Raw genomic sequence first — 17,554 nt, forward strand, 5'->3', positions numbered from 1 at the left:
TTTTTTTTAATACTACTCACCTGATTCCTGGATCCAACAAGCGCGGCCTCCCGTCACCCACGCTGTTAGAAGTTGCATACAGCGTGTGCTGGTTACTACTTAAACTCACATGCGCAGTGTGCAGCTTCTGAGAAGATACGCTATTAGCGCAGCCGCCTTCCCCGCTATGCTCATAGCGTATCTTCTCAGAAGCTGCACACAGCGCGTTCCGGTTTAAGTAGTAACCAGCACACGCTGTAAGCAACTTCTAACAGCGTGGGAGACGGGAGGCTACACTTGTTGGTGGATCCAGAAATCAGGTGAGTATTAGAAAAAAAAAAGTTTTATTTTATGCTCTATTCTTAGTTCTATAATGTCATTGTAGTACTTTCAGGTGGAATACAGCTTCATAACATATCAGCTAGGGAACTACAAGTCCCAGCATGCCCTCATTGCCCCTGTACAACAACCAGATATTGCCGTTCCCTGGGTGATATGTGGGGGTGTACAGGGACGATGATGGCATGCTTGGACTTGTAGTTCCTTAGCTGATATGTGTGGGGGTGGGGGGTACAGTTCTAGTGGATGTTTATATAATAGGGGGGGCGAAAAAAAATGTTCTGCCCCGGGCGCCCATAACTCTTGTTACGCCACTGGCAGCTAATATAGAAGTTATAGTAGATTTTGGACCTAATCATTAATTTGAGAAAGGGAAGCAGTCATTTTTATCAGGTCTGTTCATTACTTTAACTCAATTTTGTATTTGCTTGTAATGTATATGAGAGTCAGCAATACCAAATACTAATCTTTAATTTCCAGATACCTGTAAAATAAATATTGAGCAGCTGATTTTCCAATACTGATGCTGATTTACACTATGGACAGTTTAAAGCTGAACTCGTGGCAAACCTCTTAACTACACAGAAACATTTCTGTCCTGAGAGCTATACAGTCCTGCCACAGTTAAGCATTACACTGCTGACATCACCTTGAGCCCAGTCTGTTAGTTGGCCAGTGAAGACTCGGATGCCAGTTGACTGATGAAGTCATCTCTCTGCTCAGTTTGCTTTTTTCTCCTGCCAGCACTTTCCTCGTCAGCATATTTGCACGCAGCTCACCTGATTCGCTCCCAATGCTGTTTTCTCTCATTCATCTTCTGAATGCTGCTGTATTATAGATTAAAATATGTGGACATATACATTACTTACATTGCATTTAACTATACATTTAGTTTATTAGTGAATACAGAGTTGCATAAGTTGGTGTCATTAATATCTACCCAGAGTTTAGCTATAAAGAGCAGGAAACTCTCTGGAGTTCCCTTTTCCCATAAACCACTTCTGGCTGGAATTCCCTTCATTTCCCAGCTTTCAGTGAAACTTTGTATCTTTTGATGAATCATGACTTATTATTATTACCTGCAGTAATGCTTTAAAGTGACACTGAACTCAGGAGTTAAATCTTAAAAATGCATTCAGTTACCCTAACTATTAACCAAAATGTATCTTATTTGTGTATCACTCGTCTGTAGACTCTCAAACCATCTCTGAATTGGTGCTGACACTGTCCTTCCTTCTGAAGGGTGGCTACTTTTGTTCCCCAGGGTCCCTGTGTGTGTTGGTAAAGTAGTCACCACTTCAAGCTCACTCCCGTGATGGACTACAATTTCAATACAAATTAATAAACTAAATGTGAGAATGTAGTCCATCGTGGGAGTGAGCTCAGAGTGGTGGCTACTTCACAACACACACAGGGACCATGGGGAACAAAAAAAGTCACACTCCAGAAGGACGGACAGTGTCAGCACCAATTCAGAGATGATTTTAGGATCTACAGCTGAGTGATACACAAATAAGCTACATTTTTGTTAATAGTTAAGATGCTTGAATGCATTTTTAAGATTTAAGTACTGAGTTTAGTGTTTCTTTAAATGTCAACATTGGCATGCAGTATATGATACTGGAGCTTCAGGCATCAGGGCTGATATATACAGTATACTATAGATTAAATTGTCATGTGATGGTTTATAGAATGCTCTGTGTGTAGGAAACACAATTCATAGGATTGTTGCCTTTTGGAATAACAAAGACAGACGTGAGAGCAAAGTTTTTCTTTTGTATGTTATCCTGTTTGTGTCTCCCTGTGGTAGACAAGTCCTCATGTGACCTCTGTCTAGAGTTGGCAATGTGAATATTCTGCAATACTTTATGGATAAAGCACTGCTACAAAGGCCACCGCCATAGCATACCGTTTCCTAATTAATATTTGCACTACTCCTTTAAATTACTGTACACCATCTCTGTATACTACATGCGTTGCACATAGGTTTGTTGATACTACAAAATTGTGTGTTTATATTCTCTCTACCTCTATTACAGTATGTAGAAGGTATATAGCTGAAGGTATATATAGAAGCCAAATGCCAACACCACCCACAATTGATAGTTGTGACCCAGATCCATATGCTGGCTTCTTTCTCTAGGAGATTCCAGTGTTGGGATTTGACCACCACCATATGCTGGCTTCTTTCTCTTGGGGATTTCAGTGTTGGGATTTGACCACCACAATTCCCAGTTATGCTGAACTACTGGGCCACTGCATCCCCCATGAAGCAAAATGAACAAATAATTGGAGAACCTAGTGTTGTGGGAACGGGATTCTTAAACTAACAATAGTGCCAAAGTGCTGGCAAGTGTCTTTCAGAACATGAAAACATCAGTGAGTTCTATATATTTGTGTATATGGTTATGTCACAAAGTAAATTTTACTTCACATTAAGCTGTGGGAATAATTCTAAAATGTTTTAAAGTAGTAGAGTGTTCATTGTGTGATTCCATCTCTTTCAGGCACTCAATGGATTTGTCTTGGTAATTGCTGCAGATGGTCTTGTCTTCTTTTCCTCATCCACAATTCAGGATTATCTTGGGTTTCAGCAAGTATGTGTTCTTCTTATATAATGCTATTCATGTTAATCTGTTTTAGTTTGCACCCATTATTATTAGGGATGCACCAATACTGTTTTTTTGGTATCGAGTACGATATTTTTTTTTTTGGTACCCGCCAATACCAAATACCGATACTGGAAGTTCCACTAAGAAAGCCGGATGGCGTGTAATGACTCGCCGCCCAGCTTCCTGATTAGTCGGGAAGCCATCTTCGTGCTCCCCCATCACCAGGTAACGAGGAGTCATGGAGCCGACTTTCTGGCCAATCAGGAAGCCACATGGTAGGTAATGACTCACCTCCTGGCTTCCTGATTGGCCAGCTTCCCGACCAATCATGAAGCCGGGCAACGAGTCATTACCCGTCCCCCGTCTTCCTTATTGCCAGAAAGCCGGCTCCTTGCTTTTGTCGTCACATGGTGACGGGGGTGCATGGAGATGGCCTCTTGACTAATCAGGAAGCTGGGCGGCGAGTCATCACAAGCCGCCCCAGTTTCCTAGTTGGCTGGGAAGCCAGCTCCCTGGTGATGAGAGAACATGCAGCCGGTTTCTCCGCCAATAAGGAAGCCGGGTGGCGTGTAATGACTCCCCGTCCGGCTTTCTGATACCGGAAGTTTCGGTATCGGGATAAATATCGGGAGCATTTGGGCGAGTACAAGTACTTGTTTCGGTATTGGTGCATCAATAATTACTGTTTTAAACATTTTTAGAGATTTGGGTAAGGTGACCAGAATTCTACTACTTAATGTAGTTTTCGCTGTATTTAGAGAACTGTCCCAGAATGTAAACTGTTTGCTTTAGTCTCTGACTAGCATCAGCTGCTCTTCTTGCACTGCATCATTTCTTTAATTTAGTACAAGAAATATAGTTCAGTTTTTGCTTTGAGGCAGATAACATTTACTATAAGCATATGGCTTTATGATGTATTTTAGGATAAGGTAGGCTAGACATAGACAGGCAGATGTTTCTCTGAAGATGGCAACAGTTACCTGCCTGCTAGCAGTGGCATTGGGACCAACTACTGCTATTTTTTGTGCAAACTGCCTGCCAGATGTCATTCCCTCTTTTCATTCAGGAGAAGGAAGGATCAGCTAGGTCACACAGAGATTTTCCAACAAGCTTTAAAATCTCTATAAGCCATAACAAGCACTTCCGACAATAGAAGTGCTCATGATCACCTCCTAAGGTAACCCCAAAGGACCTGATCCTCACTCCAGTGTCATATTGGGCAACAGATCAGGTCACTCATGTCCGCTCCTCAGTCATGTGTCACAGGCTAGTACAAGCACAGGAGGTTGATGCAGTGGGGATACACATTGCAGACATGTTGGTTTGAGCTGTGTTCTTGTTTTTAATTTTCAAATACTGCAGAAGGAAGTTTCCAACCCCTAATTTGGTGCTCAAATTAAATAAACATTTTTAGGTTAACACTGGAACCTGGAATGTGTGGACCTTTTGACACACTATCTTTTCTGATTTTTGACATAGTGAATATACACTGAGTGGCCAGATTATTATGACCACCCCATCAGTACTTCGCTGGGCCACGAGATGACTCCACGAGATGTTGAAAGGTGATGTGAGGAATCTGACACTGCACTGTTGCCTTTCTGTTGTCTTGTACCAGTCTTGCCACTCTCCGTTCTGCCCTAACATTGACTAGTCGCTGACGGACACAATTCGCACGTTCACACCCAGATTTTCGCCTGACAGTCCAGTCTTTAAACACTTTAACAACAGCTGCTCTTGAACATTTAACGAATTCTGCTGTTTTGCTGATACTTGCTCCATGGCTTGAGCGCCAACAATCACCCCACGTTCAAAGGCTGTTAAATCGCGTTGTTTACCCATATCTTCAGAAAAAAATCACTTCTACTGTCGTGGTAAACAACCTGCTTCCCTATTTATAATAGTCTGGTCCTCTAGCAACTTCAGCGCAAAATTATAGCTAATTATAGCTAATTTGCCTACAAACATCAGGTGGTCATAATAATCTGGCCACTCAGTGTATTTCTCAGCTTACAGTGTTCCTATTCATTATGATTTTACAAAGTTTGTCTATAATTGGTTTAAAAACACATGTAAGCTAGCGTCTATTAAACGAATGATGTCATGACAGAAATATGAAAGATGCCATTTTTGATGTCCTTTTAAAAATGTTAATGGACTGGCTCTCATAGTAATTCACTGGCTTCTGTATTCAGTAAAAAATTATGCAGCCAGTGAAGTTATGTGTTTTGGTCTGCATACTTGTTCTGTGTGCTTGATTCAGAAATAATGAAGCCAGTGAGTCAACATGATGGCCAGGCAACTAAAATTAAAAAAAAAAAAAATAGGTCAGGCGAGGCAGTTATTTTATTTCCCTTAATAACAGGTTTAACAGGTTCATCCTGGTGAAAAAAGGGAAAATCCAACATTTTTTAGTCGTCTTGGAAGCAAGAGGTGGATATAAATCATCCAGTGCTGTCTCTGTGAGAACTTTCGATCATAGTAATTCCCCGTACTGCAAGAAGATTTCCTCTCACTTTCCATTGTGTGTCCAGGACAGGAAGTGAAGGGTCATCTTCCCAGCAGGACATAGACAGCAATAACCTGACTTGAGTTTGAACCCTTCCCTACTCTATCCAAAACTAAAAACAAGTGTATGAGTTGTCCATACACTTTAAAGGATATTTATGTAAATATTGGCTATATTTATAAAGTAACTGTATCAGAAATGTGCTGCAAATCAAAATATAGCTGGAGATGGGGTTGTGCGTCTTCATTTGTTCAGCCCTAACATCTGGGAGACTCTTTAGGTCTACTGTAGGCTGTGTGTAAAGGTCAGAGGTCTTGTCAGGACTTGCGGCTCTCCCCTCCTGATATTTCTATTGCATCTCTCACATTGAGTAAGCTCTGATGGTAAAGGAAAACTGCTGTGTCTTTTTCAGCAAGAACAATTTTACAATTCTCTTTTCAGTGTTTACCTTAAATGAAATGTTGATGCACCTTTTCCAATCTTATGTTGCATCTGTATTTCATATTCAGTTGTGTAGATTCTCCCTCAGGTGGCTCTCCTCATATACGGTACTGTGGACAGTATCCCTGTAGTGAGACTTCTAAGAAAGAATCAGTTAAGCAATGCAGTATGTTTATTTTCAGTCTACGGCAGGCCATACACTCTTTGATTTTCGGCTGAAATTTTTAGAGTCTGCTGGCCGCAAAAGTCAATTCAGTAATCGACTGTTCATATATTTTGACAGATGCAGGCACCGGCTGTCATAATACAATAACTACAGCAGAAGCTTTGCACTTTCACACTGTTTAGCATGAATGGAGGAACCAGATTATTTTCTTTTTTTTTTTTAAGAAGTAAATCTAATAGTGTATGGCGAGCTTAAGGTAATGGCAGCTGCATATGTATTGAGCAGATATTTCTGCATGTGTATAAAACCTTTTTTCCAAGCATTTAATAAAATTAATGTAGGCTGAGAATTGCAATGTCTCTTAAAGGGGGTGCACTTCAGCAAAGACGGGTCAGAAGAGCATGATATTATGCTTTATACTAGCGGTGCATTGAAGAAGAGGAAAGGGAGTACACTGCTGTAAACCATTGCATTCTTGCTATGGTGACATAAGAGTCCACGGAACGGCACACTCTCAAATGTAAGCTGACCCTAAGGGAAGTGCTTAAAGTGGAACTGTGTTCTATTTTTTTTTTTTTTTAGATCTTCATTTGAAAGAGATAAACATAAGTAATTTTTTTAGTGTGTGTTTGTTTTTTAAAAGGAGTCATAAATAATATATGTACATGTGGGCAGCCAAATTTGCTGATTATATGGGCTGTTACATAGCAGGCTCTGCTTCACTCTTATTAGTTCTGCACAGTACTGTACCTTACTGCTCTCTCTTTCAATGGAAGCATACTCAGTGGTATCACAAGGGGGTGTGGGCCGCACCAGGTGACATCATCGGAGGTGGTGACTGTCATTTTGGTGTCACCCCCCTCTGAAAAGTCGGGCACTCGGTCATGGACCGAGAGCCCAACAGTTGCACGTGAGAGGAAGGTGAACGTCCCTCCTCTCTTTGCTGGCATCCATCACCGCATGCGTGATGATGTCCCAGAGGGGTGTCACCCGGCGGCCGCTCCGGGGGACACCACGCCTGGGGACGCCCCTAAGAATATCCATCAGATCTCAATGGTTAAAAAATATAGATTTTCTGCAGTCTTTAGTGACTTTAAACATGCTCTTTGCCAAATTGTAGACCAGTGGATATGTTCAAGACCACCTAAGCTTTAGATTGCATGAAGGAGGTTGGGAGAAGTAGGTAAAATGGGAAAACAACATGTAATTTTTACTCAATAGTATTTTGATTTGACAGTGCTGATGTGGCCCTAATGAGTGGATTCTAAATATAAAATATGGTTTATTTTCACTGAGAACATATTTGAAATAAATTAAAAGTAATTTTCTAAATGGATTTTAAATATAATTACAGAATTGCTGTTCCATATTTTAGTCAAAATATATAATATAGAGATTTTTAATTTAGACACTAGAGGGCACTTGGTAGAATACCACAGAGATATGTGAACAGATTATGAATTAACTATTAGTACTTGAAGCTGATAAGAAGGGTAACTCTTTACTAACCTGTAATTTGTGCTGCCATATGCACATATGGGGTTAAAAGAGAAAAAAAAGAGCTCAGTACCCCTGTTATTCTTCCGGCAGGAACGGCCAAGCCTTGAAAAAAGTTGCGTGTGAAGTTCTAATTAAAAACTATGACTTTGATTGCTTTGGTATTTCCTCAGTATCAGCTGGCACAGATGATGCTTTCACAGGCCAAGTAAAACACAGAGCTTTTTTCGGGGTTTTGTTTCTATTATATTAGATGGCGTCAGTAGAATGACAGGATTGAAATATTATACCGTATGCAAAATAATGATTCCATTTGAAGCCCCAGTACAGTCTCTTAAAGCAACAAATCCAATTCACTAGGTTGGAGGTCTGAGCAATAATGAAAAAAAAGATAGGGCAGTAAAGCACGCTTAAAATCTTTAATGGAGAAAAAGGAAATGGAGTTCATTTTCTACAGTCCATAGTTAGAACACCCCTTTTACTGTCAGTACAAGTCACAGGAAAAATGCAGAGCAGAAACAAGGTCAGTACCATTACAAACTGTTGTAAGAGCAGCTCTGTAATGTAAACAGACATTAAGGATATTGGATAAAACCTTGCTAGTACTGGTAAAACCAGCACAGTATGCCAGCATTCCTGTCAGTGGATTTTTTCCAGGTACTTTTATTTATGTTAATTGATGGCAGCCTCAGGGAGTCTTTAAAAGTTTACTGCACCGCCATATTTTTATGTATGGATTTTACCTCCAGTAGTTGAACCAAGGGTAAAAAAATGTACCCTTGTAGTGGGGCTACTCCCTGCACTGCGCCTCCAAACCTCCTTTCAGGTCCCTCCTCTGCTAATTGACTATTATAATGACAGGCTGGCTGTTGCACCTGCCCACTGCCTGGTGTGTCTGTTTACAATCAGCTATGTAATCTTGGCGTCGGAAGCGGTCATACCCCAACTGTCATTCCCCACATTGCGCTTGAATAGCTTATTTAAAGTGCAAAGGTGACACTAGCCAGCCCCCCCACCCCCCACTATGTGATAGCAAAGTTAAGTAAAACAAATTCTCAAGCAAAATATAATTAGAAATACCAGAAAAATAAAGGGAAACACAAGTCAGGTGTACGAAAACGACGATTGCAGTAGACGACGAAAACGACGATTGCCGCGTGCACCAGAGTGAGAGCAATAATTCTCGGGACAATATTCATGGCTAACTCTAAACTGATGACCGGGCTTCTATATATTTAAATACATATATATATATATATACTGTGTATATAATGTTTTTTATATATATATATATATATAAATTGTTTTAAATACATGAAAGTAATTGAAATGTCAAATATAATACATACAATTATTGTGTTGTGTTGTGGTGCCATTCATTTCAATGGTACCCCAAACGTGCCTCCTGCCCGCACTGGAATGTGCGGTACTGCAACCATACCAGTGCAATGCGATTGCAAAAAATTGTGCAAGCAGTTATTTTCTGAAGTAAGCTTTATGTTTGTAACACTCCATTTGTGTATTTTAAATAAAAGATGGTATTTTTATGAGATTTATCAATTAATCAAAAAAATTATCCCCAACTAATCAATTATAAAAATATTCGTTAGTTGCAGCCTTACAGAAATTAAAACCGCAGTGGAGTACTTGGCATGAATTTAAAAGTATTCCCTTGGGCTTTCTAATCAAAAGCAAACTAATATAAATATAAGGGAAACAATAATTACTGTTCCCGCTTATGTTAACAATCTTTTCTGGAAGTACAAACAGCATCTTTTAATAACTGGGCTCTTTGGAGATTAATGTGATTTGTTTTTAAAGCTATCCCAAATGGATCCTCAAACGGAAACCAAACAATCTCTAAATTTAGAAATGTTTGCAGTATTAAATGGATAAGTAACAGGGGTTTTTAATCTTACCCTGTAAACACTAGTCTTAGGGGTCTATTTACTAAGCTGCCGAAGGATCTAGCCGTAGCTTCGGCTGATCCTTTGGCCCCAGGACCCCTTCGGTTCAGTAGAACCAAAGGACTGCTGTACGGGCTATTCACTATAGCCCGTACAGCTCCCGAAGTTGGCCGAGCGGCTGAGTCGAGCCGAAGGCATATGCCTCGCTCGACTGAGCCAAGGTGAAAGCCGAAGCTGGCCGAACGGCCGGCCATTGGCCGACCGTCAGCCTGCTTCTGACAGCTGGGCGGAGCCAGCCATCATCTCACGGCTGGCTCCGGCCACTTGAAGTGAGATCGGCGTCTCTGGTTACTGGATAACCAGAGACGCCATCTGTCATTACACACTGAGAACCCAGCGGGCCGCTATGACATCACAACGGCCTCTCCAGGTTCTCTGGGTAATGACAGATGGCGTCCCTGGTAACCTTTCCTTGCGATCTGTTTTTTTTGTTGTTCTTTTTTCCTGACATGGGGCCACCGGCCGCCCTCAGTCAGAAGAGAAAAAAAAAAGCCAGCATAGGAATACATAGCTAGATTCCTATTGGCTATTTCACTTTGCAATAGTCAATAGCAAACTAGCTATTCCACCTGCCCACTGCTGCTGTCTATCAGCAGAGGGGGACCTGCAGTTCTCCATCTGGTCCCCTTCTGGTGATTGACAGCAGCAGGGGCAGTGAAAGTGAGATTCACTCAGTGGAGATGAGACTGAAATGTGTCGTGGTGTACCGAGTAAGACTAGGTACACTAGGTACATTTCAATGCATAGAGATGTCTACGGGACCCAAAGCGTGCGACAACCGCCCGAAAACAGTTCCTGCACCTCTTTTGGCTGTTTTCATTGCGCGACAAACCGCAAAGGTGTGGCCAGCCTTCATTGACTTCAATGCGAATCTGTGTTTTGCGAAACTCAATCCGCGCGATAAATCGCCTAGATGTGAACCTGGGTTAAATGTGAGGGATTATCGCAGATGCACTGAAGACTGGATGCTGAGGGGTTAACCCACTTGTACTACAAACAGATGGGTTATTATACACACGTTGGGTACTGGCTGCTGAGGCGTAAATGCACACCAGTGGCGTAACAACCGGGGGTGCAGCAGGGGCGCGGGCCCCGGGCGAAAAGTGAAGGGGGGGCGCCGGCCGAAAATGGCATATTAAAATTTGAAAAATTAAAATTAAAAAAATACATTTCCAGTGGTTGTTTATATAATGGGGGGGGGGGGAAATTTCTGCCCCGGGCGCCCAGAACTCTGGTTACGCCACTGATGCACACGCGTTGGGTACTGGCAGCTGCACATATGCAAAAGACAGGAACAGAAAAATAGGTGCCGAAAGCATAGACACTAGGTACTGAATGCTGAAGGGTTAACCTAAAAGAGCTGGCAACAGGGTGCCGAGGAGTTAACATACAGTGGATATAAAAAGTCTACACACCCCTGTAAAAATGGCAGGTTTTTGTGGTGAAAAAAAAAATCAAAGATCTCTTCTGAATTTTTTCCCACCTTTACTGTAATGTGACCTATAATGTGTGTAATTCAATTAAAAACAAACTGAAATCTTTAAAGGGGAAAAAAATAAAAAACATACAATGACTTGGTTGCATATATATGCACACCCTTAAACGAATACTTTGTTGAAGCACCTTTTGACTATGACCGCATTCAATCTTTTGGAGGAGCAGTCTTTCAGCATGGCACATCTTGCCATTGAATCTTTGCCCACTCCGCCTTGCAAAAGCACTTCAAATCTGTCAGCTCGTGAGGGCATCTCCTGTGCACAGCGCTCTTCAGGTCACCCCCACAGATTTTCAATTTGATTCAGGTCTGTGCTCTGGCTGGGCTATTCCAAAACCAAAACTTTGATATTTTTCTGGGGAAGCCATTCTTTTGTTATGTAGAGGAATGCTTTGGGTCGTTGTTGTTCTGAAAGGTGAAATTCCTCTTCATTTTCAGCTTTTCATCAGAGGCCTAAAGGTTTTGTGCCAAAATTGATTGATATTTGGAACTGTTTATAAGTCTCTCCACCTTGACCAAATCCCCAAATTCCAGATGAAGAAAAAAAAGCTCAAATCATAATGCGGCCACCACCATGCTTTACAGTGCGAAAGGTGTTCTTTTGGTGATGCGCAATGTTGTTTTTGCGCCAGTACTTTTTGGGAAGACAAATGTGTGTGTGCTAGAGGAGAGATACAGATGAAAGACCAATGTCTGTGTGTGTGTGTGCTGGAGGAGGATTACAGGGGAAAGACCAATGTGTGTGTGCTGGAGGAGGGTTACAATTCCTTGCAGGGACTGGCAGTCGCTACTCTCTGCAGGCAGAAGCGGTGAGCAGAGTAATCAGAGGTTTGTGATTGCTCAGCTCTCGAGCTCTAGAGCCAGCGTGTGCCAGCTGCAGTGTCACAGGCCAGCTCTAACTATTGGGAAGAGTACATTTTACTCTCCCAATGCTTCCCCTTTAAAGAAGCTATATTTGTCTGCATTTGCTTTGCAGAATTTTTTAAGTTGTCAGTAGAGATCTGATGATATTCGGAGATTATAAATAAGAATCGCCCAGTTACATGAGAGCATATAAAACATTCCATCCATATGTTTGGACAGACAGTACAAACGTGACCCTAATGCTGTATTCTGTAAATTATCAGCTCAATATTCAGATGTAGTGCAGAAGGCATTTATCTGACTTCATTGTAAGTGTGCCCTGCGTAGCAACTGTGTATAAAGGAATGTCACTCACCAGACATTCATTTTGTTATCTGCATACATCTCACTAGTAATCAGCTTCACCCCATGTGGTCTCTTACATGACTTAAATTGAAAGAAAGGGTACATCTGATATTGAGGTGTTACACCTTCAAAAAGCCATTTTCGGGGGCGTGGTTTCCGTGACAAGTAAGATGGCCGCTTAACTCCGGAGCTCCTGAACACCCGCACCCAAAATCAGCTTCTGCAGCACCTAGCCAGACGGCATGGGGAAGATTGGACCGCAATACCCCCTTGCAAAAACACCCTCATCACAAGGGAACCATCAAAACAAGCAGGTACCGGACATGTTCCGCTCCCAACGCCATAAGGCCTCAGAGACACCACCGTCCAACATGGCGGAGGCCTCCTCCCGCAGACCCAGACGGCGAGTCCATGCACGCATACATCAAACACCTCCCAACTTGGTCCGATCTATCCTCCATCGCGGAGGATATTAAAACAACCCTGCACACCGCGGTGACCGAACTACAGGCTGATATATGTGACATTGGGTGCAGACTGACTGTGGCTGAGAAGGCCGGCGCGGCCAGAGATGTGGAGATCCGACGGCTCCACTATTTTTGTGGCCCAATCAGACCTACCCAGACTCCAATCTACCTCGATCGAGAACATAGCTTCATCCGATCATGCACCAGTCTCAGCCACTTTCTCTATCTCCCCCCATCCATACGACAATCCACATGGAGACTGAATTCCTCCCTACTCAAAGACACACTAAACGTTTACACGCTCTCCACAGAACTGAAGGAATATTTCACCTTTAATGCAACGGGCGAAACGTCCCCCATGGTCACCTGGGAAGCACACAAATGCTTCATCAGAGGATGTCTCATTTCCCTAGCAGCGAAATTAAAGAAATCACGATTGGCACAGACTCGGACACTCCAATCCAAACTCCACAAACTAGAGACGAACCACAAAGAATCCTTAGCCCAACGCAATCTACTCGCACTGACAGAAACCAGGCAGGAACTATTACACCTCCTGGCGACCAAGATTAGACGCACATTCACCCTGCGCACAGGACACTACTACTCAGAAGGTGACAAGTGCGGCAGATTCCTGGCCAGAGCGGTCCGTACGAAAAAATTTAGCTCCCATATCCATAGCATCAGAAGTTCCCCCTCCAAATTAACACACTCACCACCAGAGATAGCATCCTGTTTCCAGGAATAGTATGCCGCACTTTATAACCTGAATCAAACTGCCCAATCGAAGTACAATGATATAGATCGCCTTCGCCACATACGACAATTCTTGACGAGAGCCAATATGCCTACTATAGACGAGACACTCCTGACTTCATTAGACAAACCACTCACGGAAGAAGAACTCCAAAACTCTATTAAACAATCGAAACCAGGCAAGAGTCCAGGCCCAGACGGCATATCGTCTCAATACTATAAGTCTTTCCAGGCCACTATACTACCACACATGCTTTCAGCCTATAACTCCATTCAAAACGACATCCACCCACCCCCACAACACTTGGAAGCCCACATAACAGTGATCCCAAAGGAAGGGAAGGACCCCCAGCTCTGTACCAGCGGCCCATATCACTTCTCAATGTGGACCTGAAAATCTTCACACGTGCCCAGTCGAACCTCCTTCTCCCGCTGTTACCCGATTTGATCACCCCCAACCAGGTAGGATTTATCCCCGGAAGGGAAGCTAAGGACAGCACCACGAGAGCTATCAACCTCATCCACTGGGTACAACAACGCAAACTAGAGACACAGGTGCTGTCCACAGACGCGGAGAAGTCGTTCGACAGGGCGGCCTGGGACTTCATGTTCGAGGTTCTCCGGCACATTGGCTTACAAAATCGCATGATACATTGGATAGGGGCAATCTACTCCTGCCCCAAGGCGAGAGTCAGAACGATGGGCTGCCTATCAGACAGCCTCCCAATTTCTAACGGGGACCCGTCAGGGCTGCCCGCTATCTCCCACCCTATTCGCACTAGCCCTAGAACCATTCATCAGAATAGTACAGAGTGACACTGTGATTTCAGGAGTTACAATAGGTCCCAAGACTCACAAAACAATGGCATACGCAGACGACTTACTATTCTTCCTTTTGGAACCCCTAACCTCCCTACCGAAATAGATGTCTAATTTTGAACTATACGCAAAACTATCCAACCTGAAGATAAACTTTACCAAATCTGAAATTATGCCCCTTAACACGACAAGTAGGACTAGAACTCACCTTCAATCATCCTTCCCCTTCCTCTGGTGCTCTGAATACATACCATACCTAGGAATAAAAACCTATCCCGACTCTATGATACCAACTTCCAAAACCATTCCCATCAAACTACCGTGCTCATTCTTCTGAGCTTTGGACACCGCCTTTTCCGCCTTTGTGTGGCAAGACGGGCGTCCCCACATACCTTGGCCCCTACTAAATTGCACAAAGACGGCCTAGGGATCCCAGATCTATATCGGTACTTCAAGGCGACGCATCTCACCAGAATCCTACATTGGCACCTCCACACTGACACTAAACTGTGGGCATCTTTGGAAGACGACATGTCTGACATCTCCCTCTCCTCGTTGATATGGCTCAGAACCGCACTGTGGCCAATAACGATACGAACCCACCCACTCTTAGGGGCAACCCTTGAGGTTTTTTTCTTCTACCAGACGTCGTGAAGCCCTTACCTCCCTGCATAGCCCTATGGAACCCTTGATGCGTAACCGAGACTTTCCTCCAGGTGTCACAAGAGACTTCATTTCCCACTGGTCCCAGGAACCCCCCCCCTACGAGCACATCTCTTTTTCAGATCCCAAACATTCACACCTAAAAACGATTTCGCAGACCTCACCACACGGGGATCACTACCCTGGTGGGTCTACTTTCAAATCAGACACTTTTTAATGGACCCCACGCATATAACCTCTGCCTCTAGAGCCCTTACCCCATTTGAGATGCTCTGCCCAGGCAAAGGCCCGACCAGACATCTAATCTCCTGGCTATATACACTACTCCAGAGTGACCTCCTTACACAAGGAACCCACCCACGTACTAAATGGGAACGAAATCTCCAAACCACGATCCCTGACGACACATGGTCAGACATTTGCTCAACAGTCCACAAATGTGCATTTAACAGCAGAATGCAGGAAACAAATTACAAACTACTAGTGTCTTGGTACAGAACTCCCCATTTACACGCATCCAACCATATCCCTGTTGTGCTGGAGATGTCACACAGACGATGGCACCCTTATACATATTTTTTGGTCCTGCCCCCAAATACAACCCTTCTGGTGAAAAGTATACGAGGCAATCCGTAAGATCACAGGAGCCACACTTACCTACACACCTACGCATTCCCTTCTCCACTGGGAACCAAACAAACCAAACCGAAAGCGCTTGTGTAACTGCCATGAGTTTGCAATAAAATCTACGAACTTTGATCCTATAAGGATTTGGTGTGCTGGTGACGTTTCTGCAATTATCTGTATTTGGCGGCGCCATCCGCAGTCATTCCGAGCACCCCTCCCCGATCACTGGGTCATACCGGTAAGGAGTGCAACTAGCCTTTTCTTTTTTCCAAACAAACCAACAGGCGCATTCAAATCACTGCACAGACACCTCATTAATGGTGCTCGCACGATCATCCCTCGCCATTGGCAGATGTACCACGTCCCCACAATCCGCGAATGGCTTGCTCAGGTCCACCAAACAAGACACATTGGATCATTTCAGATCGATGTGGACTTGCTGGACCTACTTTGCCACGACAACTGACCTTACCACCCTTTATTGAGCCACCTTCAGGTCGGACACAATTCTACGTCGAATCCCCCATACTCTCATCTCAAGCCCCTAACCCAACCCCTTCCCTATACCCCCCTACTGCCTTCCTTCTGTCCTCTACTTCCAACTCTACACACCAAACTGACCTCAACTTCCGAGACTCTTGACCGTTCCGAAAAGCGACACCAAGGTACCAGCTACCGATATGATGCACTTTCTGAGCTGATACACTACTCGTTCAGGATACCTCAATACACTACTACCTCAGATTACCTTGGTGATATGCCGCAGTAGACCGGGAAAATCAGATGAGGCCCGAATTATATCCCTGGAACATCTTGGCCAAAAAGGAACACTGATGGCACTTACTCCCTAACCCCCCTTCTCTTCCCTTACCCCATACCTCTTACTTTCCCATCAGATCCTTCCCTATTGGGATCCAAGATTTTAAAGCATTGATTGTATGATACAACACATGACCCGTTTGTGGGTTGACAGCACCTATGTTTATCCCTATTGTACCTATGTAAAATCTTAATAAAAACCTATTTGAAACAAAAGGCCATTTTCCTTTACTTCCATGCTGTCAAAGGATCAGGGTTTATGTTTTCTAACTCCTAGTAAGCCCTAATTGTATTTTGTGCCTCTTTTCAGTCTCTCAGCTTGAGATTTTCTTGATCTGTTGAGGTCTCTCTGTGTCAGCACTTATAGATCACCTCTAAGCTACATGCTCTCAAAGAAGCTGAAAAGCAAGAAACGGGTCATTCAGGTTTACGGCTTCACAGCTTGGATAAACTACACAAGCATATAGGAAAGAGTGAGGGAAAGCATGTAAACCTGAATGTTTCAGGAAGTAACACCATTTTTTGTTTTCAGGATAACTCTTTAGGTTGTGAAGAGTCCCTCCCCTAAAAGAAAATGTATAGTGGTTTTGTACATGTGTTCTTTATTTATTATGGTCAGGTAATTTTTAATTGTTTTTCCCCTTTTATATATGAGATATTGCATATTGATAGTATGTAATCCTTTATCCATCCAACAGATATAACTCTAGTTTCCTTCTTACATGTAAAACATTTTATTCAGGTAAACCCTCACAGCACTGGCTTATAAATAAATGGTATCCAATTTAGCAGAAATCGGCCGAAATTCGAGCCATCTATGGTCAGCTTAACCTACTTAAACAAAGTTTGTATATAGTAAAAGCAGATATTATACAACAGTTTAAAAACTTGTAACACCAGGAAAAAAAAGTAAAATTAGTTGCAGCTTGTCTTTAATTTAACAGACTTTTTTTGTTAAAACTGGTTGGGGCCTGCTGAGTCCCTCCCACAGCCTGATCAGGTTAGGTAGAGCACCATTATGAAAAGTTTTTGTGCCTAGCATTCAGGTTTAAAATATATTCTTAAAATCCGACGTAGAATCACCTTCCTTCCACCATCATGCTACCAGTGCATTACAATGCAGTATATTGGAACATACTGACATGCTTGTGCCTGGGCCTAAACCTCTGATTGTTTGGAAAATACAGCC

At 43.0% G+C, this 17,554-nt stretch overlaps 1 protein-coding gene across 1 annotated transcript in view; it reads left to right on the forward strand.

Moving 5' to 3' along the window:
• Window positions 1-17,554, forward strand: part of AHR (aryl hydrocarbon receptor) — a 128,280-nt gene that overhangs the window by 90,807 nt on the left and 19,919 nt on the right. Inside the window, exon 4 of the mRNA XM_018576325.1 lies at window positions 2,826-2,915. Within this exon, the coding sequence (XP_018431827.1) occupies window positions 2,826-2,915 (90 nt within the window). The remainder of the gene's footprint in view (window positions 1-2,825; window positions 2,916-17,554) is intronic.

This window comes from Nanorana parkeri, unplaced genomic scaffold (genome assembly GCF_000935625.1).
Source record: "Nanorana parkeri isolate BGI_ZX_2015 unplaced genomic scaffold, ASM93562v1 scaffold64, whole genome shotgun sequence".
Lineage (NCBI taxonomy): Eukaryota > Metazoa > Chordata > Amphibia > Anura > Dicroglossidae > Nanorana > Nanorana parkeri.